This window comes from Hydra viridissima, unplaced genomic scaffold (assembly GCF_058129835.1).
Source record: "Hydra viridissima isolate aposymbiotic clone 2 unplaced genomic scaffold, HvirCarnegie_v1 scaffold_4, whole genome shotgun sequence".
Classification (NCBI taxonomy): Eukaryota; Metazoa; Cnidaria; class Hydrozoa; order Anthoathecata; family Hydridae; genus Hydra; species Hydra viridissima.
Window position 1 is genome coordinate 18,804,337 of NW_028324303.1, and position 21,870 is coordinate 18,826,206.

Below are 21,870 nucleotides of genomic sequence, written 5' to 3' on the forward strand. Positions count from 1 at the left end.
CACTAATGTTGGAAAAATCATAACACTTTTCTTTAGCTCATTTGCTCCTTTTATATAAGTTTACATATAGATAAAAACCACATAATCTGAAGGTGATCACAAATAATACTGATTGCATATTATAAATTATTTTTTGAAGATCAACACCATTTACATTTGCTACTTTTAAATGAACATGTTGCTGATAAAATTTTTATTCTATACAAGTTAAAGCTGTTAAAAATAGATAAATTAGTTTTTAATAATCGCCATAAATATGCTGTATATGGCACACATATGGTAATTTAGCACATAAAAACATCCAGACACCACAACCATGCATAATTATAGGATTGGTGTATCCCTTCACATGCAAAATTACAACAATATAATTTTGAAGTAAATTTCTTCCGATCACCACATAGTCACTGTGTTTGAATAGGGGTTTGTCACTCTACAAAACAAGGGGTTGAATGCTAAAGTGTTTTGTAATAAAAGTTTTTTGATTCATTTTTGTAAATACAACAGCTTTCAACCCTTTGTTTTGTAGAGTAACGGGCGCCTGTTGTCTTTCATGTCTCATCTTGCAATCAATCGTGAGTTTGCTTTACTATAAACTTACTATTTTGATAAAAGTTTCTACTTCAAGTTGATGGATTTTTAAGTATTTTAAAGTTAAATAATGCTTCTCACCAAATGCTTACTTTTAGAAAAATGTCAAAAATATTGTTAAAACACTTAATATTCAGTGAAATTATGTAACTCTATGTTTTTCGAGGACAAAACTTTTTGTTTACAAAAATAGACATCTATGATTTTAAGAAAAAATCACAAGCCTTTGCGCACATCACTTTGCTAAATCATTCTTTGGTTAAAATTTTGCGTAATTTCACAAAATTTAGAATTTGCAGCAGATTTATTTGCGTGAAAAATTTTGCATAATTTACACAAAATTTCTACGAAATTTTGTTTATAGGATTACAGTTTACAGAATTTTTTTGTGTAAGAAAAAAGCTGTTTTTTTTGTATAAATTATGGATTTTTCAGCTTTATAGGATAGGCCCCGGGAATTTATGTTCAATAACCTGAAGGTTATTCCTAGATTGGGCTAGGTTTTAAAAAAAGAGCCGCAATATAAACATTCCTGTTTTGTCCACCACATGTGTCAGAATAAAAAATGAGATGTTCAACATGCTCTGGGACTTTGTTTGTAATGTATTTCATCAAACCAGAACCAATTTCTCTGGCCCCTCATTTTCCGCCAACTTTTGTCCAGGTGTAACAAAAGCCTCTGTTTGGGAGGGCACCTTCATAAACCTTAATATTAAGCATATTTAACTTCCTCATGTAATACATCAAAGAAACCTGTGATGTGAATTCGCAACATCTTTTGCAAATCAAAAGTAGCTTGAATGCATTTAACATTATTATTTGCTAATTCCTTGTCAAGGTTGTTTGATTTCTCAGCCGCTTCCTTCCTAGTAATATGCTCCATGTATTCTGTCTCCAACGTAGTCCTTTCATCTCCTGATGATTGTTTGTATTTTACACATGTAACACATTGGTCTTTTTTAGGGTGGAAAAAGCTGAGATTATACTGCGACCCAAATATTCATTTATATATGATTTAACTCACAGCTTTCATTTGATTTATATGACAATACTCTTGGTACTGTATGTACATTTTTTTAATTGAGAGGCTGCTCTCCAAATATTGGCTCTCCATTATTGGATACCGCTCTATGTGACTTTTTACAAATTTTATGTCTTCTTGCTTTGTTTTGTTTGAAGGACTTCTTCAGCCTCTCATGTCATTTCCCTTGAAGCCCCCCTGGTCATCCTGATTATTAAATGCATTTGAAACAACAGTATTGGAAATGCATAAAGTTGAGCAAAAAAATTTTTGGCATACCCTTTCTCTTGTTGAGTTGGTGTTTGAATATAAGTAGTAAAATTTAGAATTTTTCCTTTGCTTATTTTCTAGGGTGTCTTACAATATTTTGGGGCGCTGCTTTCCACCTTCCTTAAAATAAAATCTTTCTTCTGCTCAAAACTTTTAAGTCCCTAGTAGATTTTGCTAATACGAATTTTCTCCTCATTTGTTATTTTTTCTGTGCATTTGAATTTACATACGTGGTATTTTTGCAGGTCTTGCAACAGCTTTCCTATTTTCATATGGTAAACATTGATCCCTATTTTCTTTTTGAATATTTCTTTTCCATCGTCCAGGTTCACATTTCTTCCAACGTGTGCATAGTTTTGCAGGTACGTTTGGTCGAATGCAAGTATTATCTGGAGTGGTTGTAACTGCTTTATTAGGCAGCATTTCAATTTCTTCAATAGACAAATCTGGCAATTAAAAAAAGACAACACATCATAAGGAAATGTATGTCAATTTCATAATAGGATGAAATGGTCAAGAAATTTATTCAATTACCTGTTTCATCTACAGAAAAATTCATCTCCTCATTGCAAATGGAATCCCTTTGAATTTTATTGTTTTAATGAACAACGTCATGTAAGCGGGGAAATTCATCTCTAAGATTTAAAAAAAACTTATGTCAAATACCTATCTTTAATAATTGGTACAAAAACATTTCGTAAAACAAAAAAAACTAAGCAGAATAATACATTTAAATCTCTCTTATTCAAATTTCATGGGGAAAAATAAAAGTTCAAATTGAGAGATTTTCGAATTACCATAAAATGAGGTGACTTTGGCCAAATTTAAAATCTTTTTTTTTTCAAAATTTAATTGTAAATGATTAATATGTTGATATAAATTGCATTAGGTGTGCACGATGTCAAAGAAATAAATAATTAAAATAAAAAACAAAAGTTTTATACCTTTTACCCTATTTTTTCAATTTTTACGGTGAGTCAGTCACCCCTATAGTGGTGGTGACTTTGGCCACCTAAAAGCAAATTATAATTATTGATTATTCGTTTCATATTTTACATATTCACAGATACATGGATATTAGGTGATATGTTTTTAAGGTAAAAAAAATATTAAAAACAAAAGCTTGAAGCTAACTTACATGTTTATTTTAGATATAAATCACAGAAATCTTGATAATATTTAAAATTCAAAAAACTATGCATCAATCATCAAACTATAAGTGCTAGAGTTATTTAATAAATTATCTGTAATTATTTGCTGTTCAAGAGTGGATACCTTGGTTTTTTTTTGCAAAAGTCATTTTTTTCTTTGTCTTATTTGTATTTATAGCTGCTTGCATATTAACTACATCAATTGATGATGCACTTTTTCCTGGGACAACAGAGACTTTATGTCGCTTTTTATTAAGGGGTATATGATCATCACCTCTAGCTTCAACTAAATGCTGCATGAAAGAATTACTGACAAGAGAACCTATTTTTACAGTGACATCTTCATTTGTAAATGTTCGTTTAGGAAGTCTATCTAGTACCTGTTTTTATTAAGTGAGTATAATCCAGTTTTTCTGAAGCCTGCCTTCATACTTTCAAAACCAGGTTCTTTAATTTTTTTCATGAGACATTTAAGCAATGCTGGAAACTGGTCTTTTGGAATGGAAGGAGCTTTACGCCCTTTACCACTTTCTTTCCAAGTTGTTAATATTTTTCTCCACTGAGCTTTCATTGGTCGAAAATATGCAACATCCAATGGCTGCATTAAATGCGTGGAGTTGGGAGGAAGTGCAATAAACTTAATGTTGTTTTCTTCACTCAAAGACAGTACATATGTATTTATATGTGACGACAAATTGTCTCCAATTAGAACATGTTTTCTTGAAGTTTTTTTTAGTTTAGGTAACAATAAAGATTCAAACCAATGTGTAAAACAACTGGAGTCAAACCATCCACTCTTTGAGCGGTTATAACGTGCTCCTTTTGGTCCATTTTCTGTCCAAGTTGTCCACATCAAATCTGCTTTATATACAATATATGGAGAAAGGATATGCCCTTCTGCATTACCACAGTACATCAAAGATGTAGCAGACTTTGTTGAATTTATTATCCTCTCAGGATATTTTTATCCTCTCTTTGTTATTACTAGTTTATTACCAGGGTCATCAATTAAATTAGTTTCATCATAATTCCAAATGTTTGATGGAGGAACACCTGCCAGTTCAGGAGTGATATTATCAAAAAAGTTATTAATAGTAACAGTACCTACTTCTGCCCTCTTTCTTTTAATGTTACTTTCAAGTCTAATACTTAATTGTTTGTTTCTCTTAAGAAATAATTTTACCCATTCAATACCAGGCATATTTCCTGCAAATTGCCTAATAAACATTCCTTTACGGTCTGCGTAAGACTTCACAATACTTTGTAAATCATAACAGTCAACTGGGAATCCAAAAGAAGACATAGTTATAACATATTTTGCAAAAATTTCTTCTTCATTTTCACTACATATTGTGAAAGTATTTTTACAATATTTAGTGAAAATGAAGAAGAAATTTTTGTTTAATACTTCTTACTTCTTTTAAACATTTGGTTAATGTTTCCTAGGTGTATGGAATATAATCACGACTCCCAGCAACACATTTACATGTTCTTGGCATGTTTTATTTGATGTAAATATGATTATTAATTAGTATTTTGTCCTAAAAACCAAAATTTAAAATTAAATCAATAAAATTTTATCTGTAGACAACATTTTCTGAAAAAAAAAATCAAAAATATAGTGTTGAAAATCAAATAATTATATTTTTTCACTTAGGTTAAAGTCACCCCAAATTGTGGCCAAAGCCACCCCATATATTTTACTTAAAGTTATTTTTAATTAGAAGTGTTATAAATTTGGCAACTGTTGTACAAAACTCATCCTATATAAATATACTATTAGTTATAACATTACAACCCACTCAAATATTAACAGCATTTTCAACCAACTCACAATTTTGCAGCATATAAGTTTAACAGTTTTTATAGACTCTAATAAACAAACAAAAAAATATATTAATAATTCTGCAAACTGCAATTAATATAAGTAATAAATAAATAAATTAAAATAGATGAACTGTCAGGAATAATTTTACTTTTGAGATAAACTTAAATTTGGAAGAAGCCGCAAAAGTACAAAGTAGTTTTTAAAAGTTAAAACTGTTTTTTATAAATTAGCCAAAGTCACCTCATTTTACGGTATAGAAAGTTTATTTTTCTTAAACGCATTTCATGGTGACTTTGCATTTAATTGAATTATGGAGGTTTTCGAATTAAGGAAACATGATCATATCACGTGATTTAAAAATTTCTTTCATTGATTAACCTTTTAACGTGTAAAATTACAGAAAACTTTATAAATTTTGCAGGGCAATTTTAGCTGTCAAACGACGCACAACAAACGTTAAATGGCATTTTCAAAAGTCATAGATACATGAAATGTTTACAGGCAATGATAATAAGTAGAGTTAAAGCTTTTTGCCAGAAATAAGTTAGGTGATGCATCCATAGACAGGTAATGCTAAATCAATTTAACGTTTTTTTCCAGTACAAAAATATTCACCATGACTCTTTGAAAAATATTAAGTAATTTAAAGCTTTTAGCCTGAATAAAATGCTCATTTTAAAACTTAATGTTAAATGTATTATTGAAATCAGAGAAAAGAAAAATGTTTCATTCGACTTAGTGCATTTTGTCAGTTTGTTAGCGTTGTAAACTTTACAATACTGCATCATTAAGTCAAAACTGCCAATTTTTGACTTAACATCTTTTGCCAGTATACCCACGAAATATTCATTAAATAACAATTTATTTAATGAATGGTTAACCTCTTTTCCACTAATGTTGGAAATATTATAGGGGAGAGGGGGGAGCATTGGTACATTTTAAAAAGAAATTAAAAAACAAAAAGAATTTTAGAAAAAGTTGGAAGTAAATAATTTTCACTATTTTTTAAATGTATTAGCAACATATTAATACAGTGGTTTTCATAAATTTAGACGCACTCATATTTGAGAATTTAAATTTTTAGTTTTTTAATGATAAAACAATAACGAAAAAAGATTTCAGTTTAGTTTTTTTTCTATTTATTAGATAAATACATACAGAATACAAAAGTTAAAAAAAATTTACAAAAAAAATCCAAATACTGAGTAATAATTAGGTACAACTACATGGTATTAAAAAAGTTAGACAAAAAAAAATGTTCATAAATTTAGACGCACGATACATTAGGAGGCGTAATTTATGAACCAATCACTATTTTGTGTATCCGCCTTTTGCTTTAATACAACTAAGAACTCTTCTAGGCATAGACTCAACAAGATTTTTGCTCATCGCTTCTGGGACCTTATACCAGGTCTCCTTAAGGACGTCCTTCAGCTGGCCAAGTGTGGAAGTTTGAACCTTTGCCAATTCACGGTCAATCCAAGCCCAAATGTTTTCAATTGGGTTCAAATCAGGTGAGTATGGAGGCCACAGTGTTGTCTTGATATTATTATCGTTGAACCACTCCTTTGTATAGTATGCAGTATGTGCAGTAGCGCCATCTTGTTGAAGTTTCCATGGTTTATCATTGAGCATAAGCAGGTTAATTGATGGAATTAGTTTGTTTTCCAGTACTTCTACGTATATTCTGGAGTTGATTCTCCCGGTGTATGTTTGGCACATACCAACACCTTTGTAATTGAAGCATGACCAGATTCCTATCAAGCCTCCTCCACTTTGCACAGTCGGTCTAATGTACCTGGCGTAATACTTTTCGTGAGCCATTCTTTTGACTGTTATGTTAGATTTGCGATTGATCAGCTCAAAGTTACTCTCATTACTCCATGTAATGTTTTTCCATTGTTCTATTGTCCAATACCTTCTTTCACGACACCAATTTAGTCTCCTTTGTTTATCATATGGACGCAAGAGCGGTTTCTTCAAAGCAGAGTAGACTCCAATCTTGTATTTGATAAGTATTTGACGGACTATGCTTTTAGAAATAGATGTATTTCGCGTTGTATTGAAATATTAATGGTTAAGTATAATGCTTTTGAATTTTCTAAATATAGTTTTTTGTACCAATGCTCCCTTACATGGGGAGCACTGGTACACAATGTGTTTACATATAGTGCATAGTGTATGAAAGAATTAGCAAAGCATTTGAGAAAAAAATATATTTTACCACATTGTACCAAGTATATATGTATCTACAGAACAGATATTAAAAATTCTGTACCAATGCTTCCTGATTTCAATGTACCAATCCTCACCCTATTCATAAAGAGGTGAATGCTTCAAAGTGAAATATTTTTTTTTTATATATACCAAAAAAATTTTAAATTTTTTAATTTTCTTTTTTAAGTTTTAGGTTTAAAAGTTTGAACAATTTAAAACATTAGCAAATACTCTAAAAAATAGTGTATTTACCATACACAGTTAAATGTGAAAAAAATCAACGTAGCAGCAAAATAAACAAAAGGTAAATTTACAGGTAACAAATGCTCAAAACCTAACAATATTTTCTGTGGAAGAACTGGTTATAAACAACATACATTTGGTATCTGCATCTGTTAAAGTTGATTTAAAATGGCTGAATATTTGCCTGTGTACCAATGCTCACCCTGTACCTATGCTCACCCTCTCCCCTAATACTTTTCTTTAGCTCATTTGCTCCTTTTATATAAATTAACACATATACAAAAATCACATAATTACAGTGTTAGAATAGGGGTCCTTCACTCTACAAAACAAGAGGGCCAAATGCTAAAATGTTTTGTAATAAAAACTTTTTCATTTATTTTTGTAAAGGCTACAGCTTTCAACCTCTTGTTTTGTAGAGTGATGGACACCTATTATTAGGTCTTTCATGTTTTATTTTGCAATCAATTGTAAGATTGTTCTAGTGTAAACTTATCATTATGATAAAAGTTTCTACTTCAAGTTGATGGATTTTTTAATATTTTAAATAAAAAGTTAAAGAATGCTTCTCACCCAATTCTTAATTTTAGAAAAATGTCAAAAATATTTTTTTTATTTTTGGTGTTATATTTGATAAACTAGCAGTTATAATATTATTAGCCATCCTGTGTATGTATGAATTTAAAAAGATTATAGCTAACACTAACTGTCAAAGACCAAGGTTTTACATTAATTTAATTTCTTTTTATCTTAGTATACAATTTTGGCCTTTTAATAGAAGTTATATTGTGTAATAAACATTATTAGAGTTGATTTGTACCAAAAGTTAACTAACATGATATGAAGTGTATGTTTTGTATCCATAATTCAATGAGTTATGATATTTAAGTTGTGTACAAAACAAAGTTTACTTGTTGATTTACTTAAAATACTTAAATATATTTTCCCAATATCATAGTTTTTTGTGCAATTTTTTTTTTTTTTTTTTTTTGTGTAATAGCTTTCAACAAAGTTTGTGCATTAATGATGAGTTGATGACTACGTAAGTCTTTGATATTTCAAAAAGCTGTATTTAAAAGTCTTGATTTTTGAAGTTGATCTTAGTAATATCTTTATTTTTTTTCTAACTTTAGGTTATTTCCTGACAGTTCATCTATTTTAACAAAAGTTCAACATTTGCTTCGCAAACACAGTTCCTCTGATTATGTTGGAATGTTTGTGAAACTTTCCTTGAAGAATAAAAAGATATGCAGTCTAACTTCATGCTTCCCTACTTTGTTGGTTATTGCATCTCTGTCTTGGAATAATCTAACATCCGATATAGTGAGCATCTTTTGTTTATTTATTATATTGTATGTAGTATGGATTCTTTTATGGTTATGATATTGTACAACATACTAGTTCTTGTGTTTCATAAAGATTCTTTTGATATATTTATAACATTTTGTGTAGTAGTTCAGTAAAAAGTAATCAATCAAACACTTAAATGTTAATTCTTTTCAATTGCTTAAGTTCATTCAAATAACTTTCCTATAGTGAAAGCAATTTAAAATCTCAGAGATTTTCTCTCTGGATTGCATTGTATGAATAATATTCTTCAAAATGGTTTTTAAAGTGCTTGATTGTTCTCTTTATTTGTAATTGCTTTTATTTGTTTTAAAGTTGTTTTAAAATTTTTCTTCTTGGACAAAATTAAAGGATGAAGATCATTTCTCTTGTGTTATTGATAACCTAATATATGGTGACAATGCTGATGGTGTTGGTCAGTTATACATGTTGATAGGAAAGACTTTTTCAATGTTTAAACATTCAGCTGAATCCAAATCATTAATTGATGAATTTCTAGAATCCACCAAGATAAGCTGCATTTCCTTTGATACTGATAGTTTACAGGTATAAATTTTTTAAAAAATATTTTCTCGATTTAATATGTAATGTTGCAAAGCTTGTTTGGTTTAAAGAAATTTTTGTATAAAAATTTTTTACTAAAGGCAATTATTTTTTGTTTTTTAGGTGCTATGTAAGTCTGTTTCCAAAATGAAGAAATATATAAAGAATGTTCAATTAAATTCGGCTCTTTCTAACATGGTTGTAGATGAAACAGTTATGCTCTGCGATCTTGTTTATTTTGTTTGCAGGTTTACAAATTTATATATTGAAAGCATTCTTTTTTCACTATTTTGTATTTTTTCACACATTTATTATTTTATCTTTTTTTTTTTTTAACATAACGTATGATCACTAAAACTTTTTAGGTGCTATGTAAGTTTTTTACCAAAGCAGTTTTTTCTTTACTGCACTCTAGCCAAAAACCCTTCAATCAGGCTTTACTCTGGTACATTTAGCGTGTTATTAGCTTTTGTGAAAAAATGCATTTCTCATCAAGCTGCAATTTGCTTAATGCATATCACTAGGTTGAGCTAGAAGAGATTATTAGAGTGATGCTTCATAGTGCAGGTTGATGCAAAAAAGAAAGGTTTGGTATTATTAACAGGTACTTTTTAGCCAAAAAAGTTTTTGCTAAACAAAAAGTTAAATTATATTTATGAATTAATTTCCTTAAGCTGGTATTAGCAATAAGATTGATCGATGTTTTTACACGTGAGAATGTTAACTCCAGCTGTTAGCCTAATTAGATTGATTATTTGGCCAAATTGAAGTACAGTTCTTTTTGCCTTCCACCAGAAATGATTTTATACTTAGCATTAAATTTGTCTTAACAGCAGGCACAAAATTGTGATTATATTTTAATAGCTCTTTGCAATCATTTTTTTATATTCTATACTAATATTTGATAATAAGTATCCATTGATTTCCAAAAAAAGTAGGAGCATTTGGATTTTATTTTTTTCAAAGTATTATAAATAAGTAATCATATATAGAGTGTTTGGTTAGTTATTTATGATACTTTGAATTATCTGGAAAATGTTTAGACCTAGAAAAGAACCTTGAAAAGATTTTTTTACTTAGAAAATGTATTTTTTTCAGTTTTTTACTGATTATGATTAATGTTTTCTAAAACATCTAAGTAAATCTTTGTCAAATTTTATTTCTTTAAGTTCATCGCATTCATTATCTAGAATTTTTTCGCCTTGTTTTATTCAGATAATCCAATTTTTTCCTTCTATCAGTTGCTACCTTTCTAGTTATTTTATTAAAAACTTTAGAGCGTGTTGAAGATGTTATTAAAAAAGGATATACTAGATGAAGCTACTACAGCGTTAAACTTACTAAACTCGATCATTTCAGAAATAACCGCAACCAAACATGTTACTGGAGTAACTCTTCTACTGTTAAGTAGCTGAAATTTTTCAAGACAGGTTTAGAAAAACTAGTATTTATAATACAGAAACTTCTGGCAAGCAGTCATCTGAAGTATGAATTGGTTGGAAATTCAAGCAAATTATATTCAGTTTAAATGTATTTTAGTGTAAACACATTTGCGAAAAATAAGACTTCGCCTTTCACAACGCTTGATTTGTGAAAGCCTCAAATCATGAGGTGTTAAAGACCATTACTGTCGCGGCATTGATATAGTGAAAATAAAGTCTCGGCTGTAATATGTGTAAATAAAAATTAATGATATAATCCTAAATGACTGCTAACACCTTTTTTAAAGTTTACTTGGAACTTTACTTCCAATTTTAATGGGTCATCCTGATAAATTTTTTTTATAAAAACATTTCTCTTTTTTAAAATTTACTAATTTAATACGTTGTTAACTTCGAGTTTCAGCTAACAGTTAATACAAAAACAAATTGAGAAAAATGAATTTAAAAAGATGGGCGTACTGCTTAATTGATTTTATTTCTCAAAGTACCTAGTTTTTGTAATTACTAAATCGATGATTAATCTTTGTTGTCTTTATAAAGCTACAGGTACAGCAATGTTTTACTTTGGTAAGACATCGCTGTACCTGTTATGCCTAGGAAAGTGAACTTAATATAAGATTATTTTGCATTATGATCCCCGATTGTGTTGTGATTATTGTGTTGTGCTTTTTGTGTTGCGCTGATCGAGGAATTTTACAAAGTAATTGTTGATCTAAAGTTAGAGAACCATGTTTCAGTTTCTTTACTGAAAATTGGTTCTCTTTAGATCAATAATTATGATAGAGATGCACCCGACATAAGTTAAAGATAAATGAAAGATAAATCATATTTTTACAGAAGAAAACTTTTAAAATGCACATGGTTAACTGTTGCAGTCTTAGTTACTACTCCGTTGTTCAGTGCTGAATTCTGAGTTTGTGATAAAATTTTATGGAGAAAAAAAAACAAATTAAGGGCTTAGTTTCTGAAGATTTTTTATATTTATAGTTCTAGTACAATTCAGATGCACCTGTGTTTTTTTCAATTCAAATGCACCTGTGTTTTTGAAAGTAGTAAATATTCTATATACTGACGAATGTTTGTTACATTTTTAAGGTTTCTCTTCTGTATACTAAATGCTGCAGCAAAAGTTGACTTGCCTGATGTAACCAACCTTCCACTAACGCAGCGAAGTGACAATGCGAACAAGTAAGACACAAAAAAGTTCTATTTTTTGAATTTTCTCTTTCAATCTGCAGTTTTATGAGGAATGTAATTGCAATTTACAAAAGTTGAAACTTTCATGTCAAACTTTGAAATATGCTTTAGATTGATATCCTTAATGCAAAAGTACGAAGTTTATGTGGAGAAGTATTACTTGAGTCCTCCCCATGGATTTACAAGCGTCTATCTCTTAAAACAGCTGCTTAATAAGCTTCTTTCAGCTGGACTTTCAGAATCACCGCTAACCAAAATGGTTAATGGGCTAAATATTTAAATTTACTGTACATTCTGTTTTTTTACATTTAACGTATTTATTTATTTCATGAATTTTGGATTTTTTTTATTTAACTTTCAATCCAATAGAATTTTTTCTTTGATAAATGACCTTATCTGGTATTTTGTTTGCAATCTTTTGTCGTGTTAGCAGACTAAGTAATTTACACAAGCTCAAATAAATTTATTTTAATGAGCTTACAGCTTCTCTATATTTTTTATTTTTTTTCTCTTTTTACATTTTTATTTTTCTCACTTTTTACAGTTTTATTTGGTTAGTTTTTTTTGGCTTTTTATTTTTTGGTGTTTGTTTACACAAGTGTCGCCAAACTTTGGACGGCTGGTCGACCTTTAATTTACACAATTAGATACCGCGTTTGTCATGGTAAATTATCAACTTGTATTTGCTAAATTGCCAACTCAGCAAACATTAGCCCAATTATTTAAGTTTATCGGAGCAGTATTTAACAATTTCTAATTTTTGTATTGTAAATTTCGGGAAATTTTTTAAACATTTTATTTACAATAAATAGCAACAATGTAAAACTTGTTGTTGTTGTTGTCTCTTACGAATTTAATGAGATCATCTTTTTTATATCTGTTTCTATTTTTTATTAATAAATTCTCCTTTTCAGAATTAGAATAACTTTGTCCAGGGGCGTGTCTAGTGGATGTCTGATACGTGGCTGGACATACCCAAAATATGTATATAATTAGGTACCGTGGTGTGACCTAACAAAGTCTTATACTTTAAGAAAGTCCTAATTTAATAAATGACAAATTTCTTATATATAAGATAAATATTTAGAAAAAAAAATTAAATCATTTTAAATAACTAGATATCTAGTAAAAATAACTATGTTTTTTTCCCAAAATATTTATTTTATATATACGAAGCTTGCCATTTCTTAAATTAGGACTTTCTCAAAACATAGGACTTTGTCTCGTCACACCACGGTATATATATTTTTTCACAACTTCAATATTTTGTTGAATAAATATGATGCGTCGGTAGATAAAAGCAAACAGAGCGAATAATTACAGCAAACTAAAGCAATATATAAGGTGGTTCCTACGTAATCAAAAAAAGTTACTTTTTATTCATTAAGCATTAATTTTCTCAAAAGTACAGAATGTGTAAAAAAAATTTTCGAACACCAATAATATATTGATGATCACATAGAGGCCTATAATAGTCAAAATAAAAATAGAGTTTACTAGAAACACAATTACTCAAGAGTAAAAGCTCATTTTACTTTTAAACTTGCTATACTTGCTCGTGCTACCTGTATCTTGTGCGTGAGTTTTTTTTATTAAAAGATCATGTTTCTACTAAAAGTTATGCTTCAAAACAACTTTATTTTCGAAAAATCTGCTACTAGGCCTCTGATCTTTCCTAACCAAGACTTAGAAGTAATAAATTTATTTGAAAAAAACTCAGGCACTAGCAGTACACTGGAAGAATAAGTCCTGAAATTTTCAAGTAGTTATCACTATTAATTCAAAAGTTATGATGTTTTTCGTGAGACAATTTTCTTGAAAAACGATACGGTAGAAAATCAAAGTACAAAAAAAATTTGTTTTTAAAACTAAAATCCTCCTTTTAAATAAGTTTCTCCTCCCTCTTTATGTAAGTCTTTATCCAATAAACCCTTCTTGATGGCTTTTAGTTTTTTTCTTTTTGATTTTGTCTTATCTGATGTTTTAATAAGTAAATTTTGGATGCTGCGTCGGTTCATTTTTTCAGATATAATATTAATACAGACACCGGTCTGTATTCCAAGTTTTTCATACACTTTAACAAGTCCAAATTGACCTTCGTTGAAGTGAAGAATAGTACAATATACACCTAACTGTAGAATTGACCTTTCGACAAAGACTTGTTCAGGACATTTCATCTAGATAATATTATTCAGAGACTCGTTAGGCTTTTGAGTTTCCCCATGGATGCACTTGCAAAGAAGATCATCATTTGAAAGATCATGGAAAATCTTTGACAAGATAGGAAACATCCGCTCTGGTAAATTAATCTTCTCTTTGTGTTTTTTAAGTTTATTTTTCTTATAACTACACCACGATTCTTCTCCTGGTGGACAAAACACATGGCGCTTATCTAAGTTAGAAAAGTTGGTACAATGATGAGGGATAGCACCTATCCACTTTTTCATTGAGTTTTTTAGAAAATTTATTCACAAACGTTGACCTCCTTCTTTAAATTAAAGTTAACCCCCTTACAAATATATTTTTATCATTATGTGTATCAATATAAAAATAATGTTTCGATTCAAGTTAAAAATAAATTTAAAAAGACTTTTTTTTTTAAACATTTAAGTCATTTATTCTGTTTTAAAATTAAAAAGAATGAATCACATGTTTTAAAAACTAATCTTTTAAAGCTTCTTTGTGTTTGAGACACTGGAGAGAATTTTTAGTTTTTATAAAAAACTTAAAAATGTTTCTAAATTACTCTTTATATTAAAAAACCAGGCTAGTAATGTTTTGCTTTTAAAAATAAATTTTTCCGTAAATTTTTAGAAAAACTTTTTAAATATAATTATGAATATTTTTTAATTATGCTAAAACGACAACATAATGAATATTTTACCAGCTTTATAATTTATTCTGGTCTACTTTTACATTCTAATCTACAGTTTTTTCGAACTATTAAGATTATTTATCGTTAAACAACATATTTTTCCACAACATTAAACTTTTGTACTGACGATGTTTTGTGAAACTAGGGTTGCACTAAAATAATATTCTAATATTAAAAGTTAGAAACTTCGTAGAAGTACAAAATAACTTGCATTTCACGACCTTTTTATACAGGTTTATACTATCACTTTTTTACAAATATAGTTTTTCTAAGCAACATGTTTATAAATACAGAAGAAAGATAATTCACATGGTAACTATCTTTGTAATTTGTTTGGAATGAAAGTTTCTTAGGAAGTCCGTCAGAATAATTTTAAATCAGTAATTGTTTATATACTTAATTGAAGTAAGGAGGTAATTCCGGAGATGTAAATAAAAAAATTATCAAGTCACAGGTTTGCATATTTACGAAGTCGTGCTAGCCTGAAGGTATCTCTAAACCCCTTCTCCCTCGATTAATTTCCTTTAGGGCTTCAATAAAATGTGATAGATATTTATTATAACCACGGTGTAAAAGACAGTTGATTAAGTTAACAGATATCATAAGGTTTAATAAACAATAAAATGAGGGATTAAGAAACAGGTTGGATGAAATCTGTTAAAAGTAATTCTGAGAAAAGAGAAAAAAAGCTTTGAACTAAAACTATAAATCAGATAATCATAATTAACGATTATGTATAATCAATTATTTTGTATATATAAATATTATGTGTAAATAAATATTTTCGTACTAAAATTATTGCAAACTTTTAGATATTACACTTTTTGAGTAATAGAGGGGACCACATAAAATGTAAGTAGAAAAACTTGAAGGTTAGGCCACTTTGTGTCTCAATGCTTCAAATGCAAGATGTTTTTCCGATCAGAGAAATGTAAAGAAATTTAAATTAATTTTCTTTTCTACAGGATCACCGCGGCAGGGTAATTTTTGCCTATAATCACAGATTTCATTTTAATAAACTAGGATGTCATACATTTATGTAGTGAGAATTTAGAAAAACATTTGTATAGCAAAATTGTTTTTTTATAAACCAAAATGCGCAAATATTTCTCGTTTGAAAGAGGCTTTTTATTTAGGAAGAACGAAGTAGTTACGTTTTTTATTACAAAAAATAATCAAAAACAAAAAATAATAAAAATAAAAATAATAATAAAGTAAGTAATGGAAAGTTTAGTCCTTTTAAAGTAGATCTTTCTTCTTTTTTTTTAAATTAATAAAATAATTTCTTAATATGAAATCTTTGAAACAGTATTTTTATGCAATTACTTTATCTTTTGATGCCGGCTAAAATCTAGCATTCATCGCTTTGTTAGTGCGATGGCCGCTACATTTATTGTGACTGTTATTACTATTATTAATATTCGCTTTATTAACATTGTAATTATTTTTTTATTACTAAGTTACTTAAATATGCCTATAATTAATTAAAAAAGCATAATTTTTATAAACTATATGTAAAAAATTTACTTAGTTTATAAATGGACCAGTATAGATAAATACTTTTTCAGACAACGTTAAATAAACATTTCTTCCAAATTAGATTAAAACGGGAATTAGATTAATCGAAGTGACTTAATAACCGAAAAGAAAGATTAGAAGAAAATATTTATTTTAAAATTATCTCGGCATAATGATTCTTTTTGTTATTTTTTAATTTTAAACTTCCTAAAGTTATTGTCAGTGTTTTCAGAGAAACCAGATTAAATATGTTTAAACGAATCAATAAATTATATTTATATTATTTATATACAGACTAATTAAAATAAATAAAACAAAAGTTTCATCTCAAAATAGATTTTAAGTATCGCGACGTTGTTTGTACGACTGATCTATTAATTGTTTCATCATACTAACTTCTTCTTGTAGCTGTTGCTGGTTTCTTATCATTAATTGAATTGTTTGTTTTAGGGATGTGTTTTCATTTTGAAGAAGCTTCATGCAATGAAACGTTTGTAACTCTTTTAGGCGTCTTTCTTCGCGAGAACGTCGCGCTGCTTGGTTGTTTCTTTTTCTTCTTTCCCAATAATCGATTGTCTTCTTTTCATCAGGAACCAAATTACGCCTTTTTTTTCTTCCGAGAGGTCTTGGGTCATACTTATACGAGCCATCATTATCTTGCCCTAACATTATGTTTGGAATGTGAATAACTGTTTCAGGCAATGGAATACTTTTATTGTAAGATAAGTTCATTTGCGTTCTACTAGACGCAGGACTTGATGGAGGAGAATAAATTGCTCCATAGGAACTCGTTGGTGATTCCCCTCCGTTGCAACTTGTTGATGACGATGGCGATGATATACTTCCAACTAATGCTCCTTCGCATAAGAAATGCATATCTGTATTTTTTGTACTCTGACTTAAAACAAGTGGGTCTGATTTGTGTTCATCCATTAGAATTTTTAAAAAATCATCAATTTCATCTTCAATAACACCCATTTTTGCTTGACCGTTTAGCCAGGTATTTTCATCCTCTGGAGCCATTATTTTACAAAGATACAAACTATGCTTTTATGTTATATACTTTGTTTATTTCTTCCAGAACGTCAGCTTGCTACTGGATCATTTCTTTTAAACAGTCAGCTATTTATTCATCAGCGGAAATGCAGCTTTGACATAAATGAAATAATTATCTTTGTGACACACGCACTAATTGTTCATAAAGATGGTCACATATCTTTCATAGCGACTAATACAATCAGCATTGTACAGAGTGCAATTAGATGGAAAACAGTTATTAATAAGTAAACAGCAGAATCAATGATAAAAAGTAAATGTCCGGTTGCTGACAAGGACAAAAACATTTAGTAGTTATCTTTAGTATTGTAGCTATAATTACAATAATCTTGTTATCCCAACTCTAATTGTTTTCATCGTCATTCTCATCACCCTGATGATTCTCGTTATCCTCATCACTTTTAACTTGATCAGCCTCATCATCTTCACCCTAATAATTACTCTCATCATTATCTTCATGATCATTCTCATCGTATAACATCCGCTCATCTTCACACCTCTATTACACTCTTTTTCCTCATCTTTATTTCGACATCATGTAAATCAGCACGATTAAAGCGACGAGGAAAAATTAAACATTATCGTAGTAGCAATCTCACTCATTGAAAATATACTGATTATTGCCCTACCCAATATTATCATCCTAATCATCGCGAGAAAGTTATCAAAAACACTTTTATAATTATTTATTTCAAAGTCAATAAAATAGCAATAAAAATGTAAAAAAAAGACATTTAAAACCGCATTTAACAACAAATTCACCAAACCCATGGTGTTTCAATATGCTTCTATTGTGAAAAATTATGACGTTTAATGCGTTATCAATTTTGTAATTATTGGATTACGTTGAGGTTTTTTTATACTTTAACTAACTTCCGATCTTCATCCGGTTGTTTGCATTAACCGTAGTTGGTTAATGCAAAATTAAGACCAATGTTTAGAAAAAAATCTGCATAAAGAAAATTAATTTTGAACATGTAATACTTGGAAAAAATGTTAAACAGAGAGTTGAGGAAATCGTAACGAAGAGCGGTAAGTATAAAGAGTATTGACACTACAAAAATAAATCTACGTTTCTGAATAAATAAGAGAAATAAAAACTAAGACTTTTTTTATGCTATTAAAGTATGATGAATGAATGTATAATCGTGTAAACCGTTTGCTTAAGTAGAGGACCGTGTAAACCGTCTGCTTAAGTAGAGAAGCGGTTTTCACTTCCGAAGTAGAGGAACAGTTTATTAATAGCAGCTTTTAAATGGGAAACCAAATTGTTCATAAAAAAAAAAAAAAAAAAAAAAAATGTTTATAATTTTCTTATTATAAGTATAATAAGTAAAATTTGTAAAAAGTAAGCTTATCATACTGAAGGGCGTAAATTCTGTGTTAATGTGCTTTCCCTTATTGTTTTATATGTATTTTTTTTAATGGATAATTTTGCCGTGATTCTGTAATTATAGACAATATCCTCTAGGACATTAGGTTCCAGAAAATACTCTTAATTTAAAATTTTTTTTTTTTCAAACAATCTTTACTTTTTGCACATTCAACATATTTGTAGTTTTTAAGAATAAATTCAAATTCCTGCATTTTCTTTCAGTTGTTGCTCATGATGTTAGCGTCTGCAAAGTTCCTTTATTTTCCGAGGGTGGTCTAAGGCTAATGGTTTAACTTTACATGTTTGTTGATTAAAAAAAGAATAACTCTCATTAATATTTGGCTTTAACAAGAAATTCTTAACAGAAATAATAAAGTTATCAATAACTCTGAAAACCTAAAATAGATATTTTTGACGAACTGTTAATTCTCTTAATTCTTCATAAAATTATTTAACATCTAATGTTTCTTAATCTGAAAAAAAAGTATAATAATACTATTGTAAAAGTATTTTAGAAATTATTTGGAATACATACGAGTATGTTTCTAAATGTATATGAACATGTATTTCTAAAAACTTTTATGATTTGTATTAATGGATCCCTTTATCTCCCTTGGATCAAAAGTACTTTCTTTTTTTGGAACCTGTTTTCTTCTTCTTTAAACTTCTTCGAGTATCTGGCTTTTCATAACATTCCCTCTACTTCTTTTTATTTGTTTGTCTCTCCGGGATTTCAAAATCAGGGTGTTCTACCAATTCAAAAAATAGGGTCAACTCTGATTTTTCTTTTTGAAAAGCGATATTTAATTGCTTAATGTTTTTTTGTATAATGCTATTTTCCATACTTGGCGAAAACATTGCCTTTCAAACTTTTATGATATTCTTCTTTCTGGTGTACAATCATACAACTACAACTGGACAGGTGCATCCAACATATGAATAACACTTTTCAGAAGTTAATTTTTTAATTTTAATTTTTTTAAACTATTAAATCTAAAAAACAAATGTCATATCTTCATACCTAAATATTATTTTTTAGGAGAACTTTTTTTTTTTCAAAAATTATTTTTTTAATTTAAACTAAGCCCCTGTACTCATGGTCTGGGTGGAAGTTGATTTCTGTAACTTTTTCTAGAATGAAACTCGGAAATTTTATGGACTAACGAACGTACCTTATCTTACGAAGCTTTGAAAATGGAGAATTTTTAGGATTTCTTAGCTTTCACTATTTTACATACATCAAAGAAATTGTTATCGCTGACACGAAATTTGAAATTAAATTGAAAATTTAAGTTCAAAGTAACGAGGAAACCTTTTGTGAGCAATAAGAAAAAAAAGAAAATCGATCAAAAAAAATTTTTTTAATTCAACATTTAATTTTATTTAGTTTAACAATTCTTTAATTCTTTTATATTATAATAAATATTTATACTACGAGTATTTTTTTATTTCTTTGAACCACAGTAACGTGGTTTTCTGAGAATTATTTTTCAAAAATTTATATTTTTAGTTGCACGATCTTTTTTAGTAAAGTAACTGTTCAATTACATACCAAACATGTTTGCACCTTTTGCTTTGCAATGTGTAAATAAACCGAGTTAAAAAAAAAGTCACATTTCTGATAAATGTCTAATATGAAATACCGCAGCCAAATTTACTATGGGTATTTACTATAAAACTTGCAGATCATTTCTTATTATCACAATAAAAAAGATAATTATTCTAAATAATTTTATAAAACTGTTGGAGAATTTTTATTTTCTATTACTTAAATGTACAAAGATGTAAGTAATTTTTCCAGGCTACAACTAAGTATTTACAACTTTGAAATTTTTTCCACAGTTTTTACAGATGAAGTTCAAAATGAACTTCAATTTTCTTCTTAAAACTACGAATGATGAACATGCTCGGATTATTATTTTCGAGCTCAGTACATTTTAACTACGAATGCTAATATTTTAATATACAGCCGATATGTTAAAAAAGTAGCATTGGTAGTTAAAATGTACTATCCATAGCAACAAAACGAAAAAATAGAAACTTAAAAGTAGTAAAGATTTATTTTTTAAATATAAACAGCTTTTTTAAAAAAATTTCCTCTTCAACGGCTGCGTTTGAAAAGCTTCTTAATGTCACTAAATCAAGGTGACAGCAGCATCACAAAAAAAGGTTAAGACAGTATTTCCAACTTTTTTTGCATCACTTCCCATTTAACTTTCTTAAAAATCTTTACACTCCCAATGTAACATAGGCAACCTTTTAACATTCTAAAACTTTAACTGCTTAGTGGAAAAAAATTGAGAGCTTCAATTAGCTTACCTCTTAAAATTCTCAGCTCTCCAAAGTTCAATTAACAATCAGAGATGCCCTACAACAACATATATTTTTAGGTAATTAATATTTATATATAACTTAACAGATGAATGTTTAGAAATGTTTTAGCCTTTTAATGTAATAAAAAAAAAGATTTCAAGATGTTGTTTAGTGCAGCCAAAAACTTAAAAAAATAGTTTAAAGGAGTTGTTTACTTTAATCGCAAACACCGAGGGGCGTTCACAAGAACTAGAGGTGACAATAGATAATGCAGTATTCTCAGTATTTGAAAACGTGAAAGCCTAACTTCATTTTATAATTTGCTTAAAATCTTTTATTAGAAAAAAATGACCAGCGCAGTTTCAAACACCTACTATTTTAAATGTCAAATATAAAGCTTTTGTTTTTAAACGTAGAGCGTTAAAGCTAAGCAAGGCATTGGGTTAAAAAAATTGCTTTTCTGGCTTCCAGTAAACATTGGACGTCCTTAGATGTCTAAGGACGTCTGATGTTTACTGGGTTCTTTTTTCATAGATTTAGAATTAAAAAATCGAGATTTTAATTCCTTTAACCAAGCAGTTAATTAACCTTTAGTTAAATCTCAGACTTTAATCTAGAAAAGTGCATTGTAATACTATTTTTACAGTTATATAAGAAACGCAATCAAACCTCGTTTTATATCCTGGAAAATAGTTTTTAGGAAGAAAATCTGATTATAATGAAAGGCTGTCGGAGAAATGAGTCAAAACTATTTTTATGATAGGAAATAGGCCTTGGTATTGGCTGATCGTAAAATTAATTATTAAAGATAAATTGTTTCAGCTCAATATTGTGTAATTTTACACAATATCAGTTATGTGATGATAAGCAATTTTGTGCTCCT

At 28.8% G+C, this 21,870-nt stretch overlaps 2 protein-coding genes across 2 annotated transcripts in view; one reads left to right on the forward strand and one right to left on the reverse strand.

The window, feature by feature from the left end:
• LOC149890307 (uncharacterized) overlaps positions 1–12,154 on the forward strand; it is a 53,040-nt gene extending 40,886 nt beyond the window's left edge. The window contains exons 18-23 of the mRNA XM_090084407.1: positions 8,322–8,363; positions 8,455–8,644; positions 9,020–9,214; positions 9,335–9,459; positions 11,749–11,841; positions 11,962–12,154. Coding sequence (XP_089940533.1) covers positions 8,322–8,363; positions 8,455–8,644; positions 9,020–9,214; positions 9,335–9,459; positions 11,749–11,841; positions 11,962–12,130 — 814 coding nt within the window. The 3' untranslated portion in view covers positions 12,131–12,154. The remainder of the gene's footprint in view (positions 1–8,321; positions 8,364–8,454; positions 8,645–9,019; positions 9,215–9,334; positions 9,460–11,748; positions 11,842–11,961) is intronic.
• Positions 12,155–16,503: 4,349 nt separating this feature from the next.
• On the reverse strand, positions 16,504–17,662 carry LOC145183736 (uncharacterized). The gene has a single exon (XM_080059183.2). It carries the CDS (start codon positions 17,264–17,266, stop codon positions 16,583–16,585), a length of 684 nt encoding a protein of 227 aa, XP_079915309.2. The 5' UTR covers positions 17,267–17,662; the 3' UTR covers positions 16,504–16,582.
• Positions 17,663–21,870: the final 4,208 nt, after the last annotated feature.

Excerpts from the sequence above, each read along its gene's own strand:
- LOC145183736 (XM_080059183.2), bottom strand. The coding sequence starts at position 17,266 with ATGGCTCCAGAGGATGAAAATACCTGGCTAAACGGTCAAGCAAAAATG.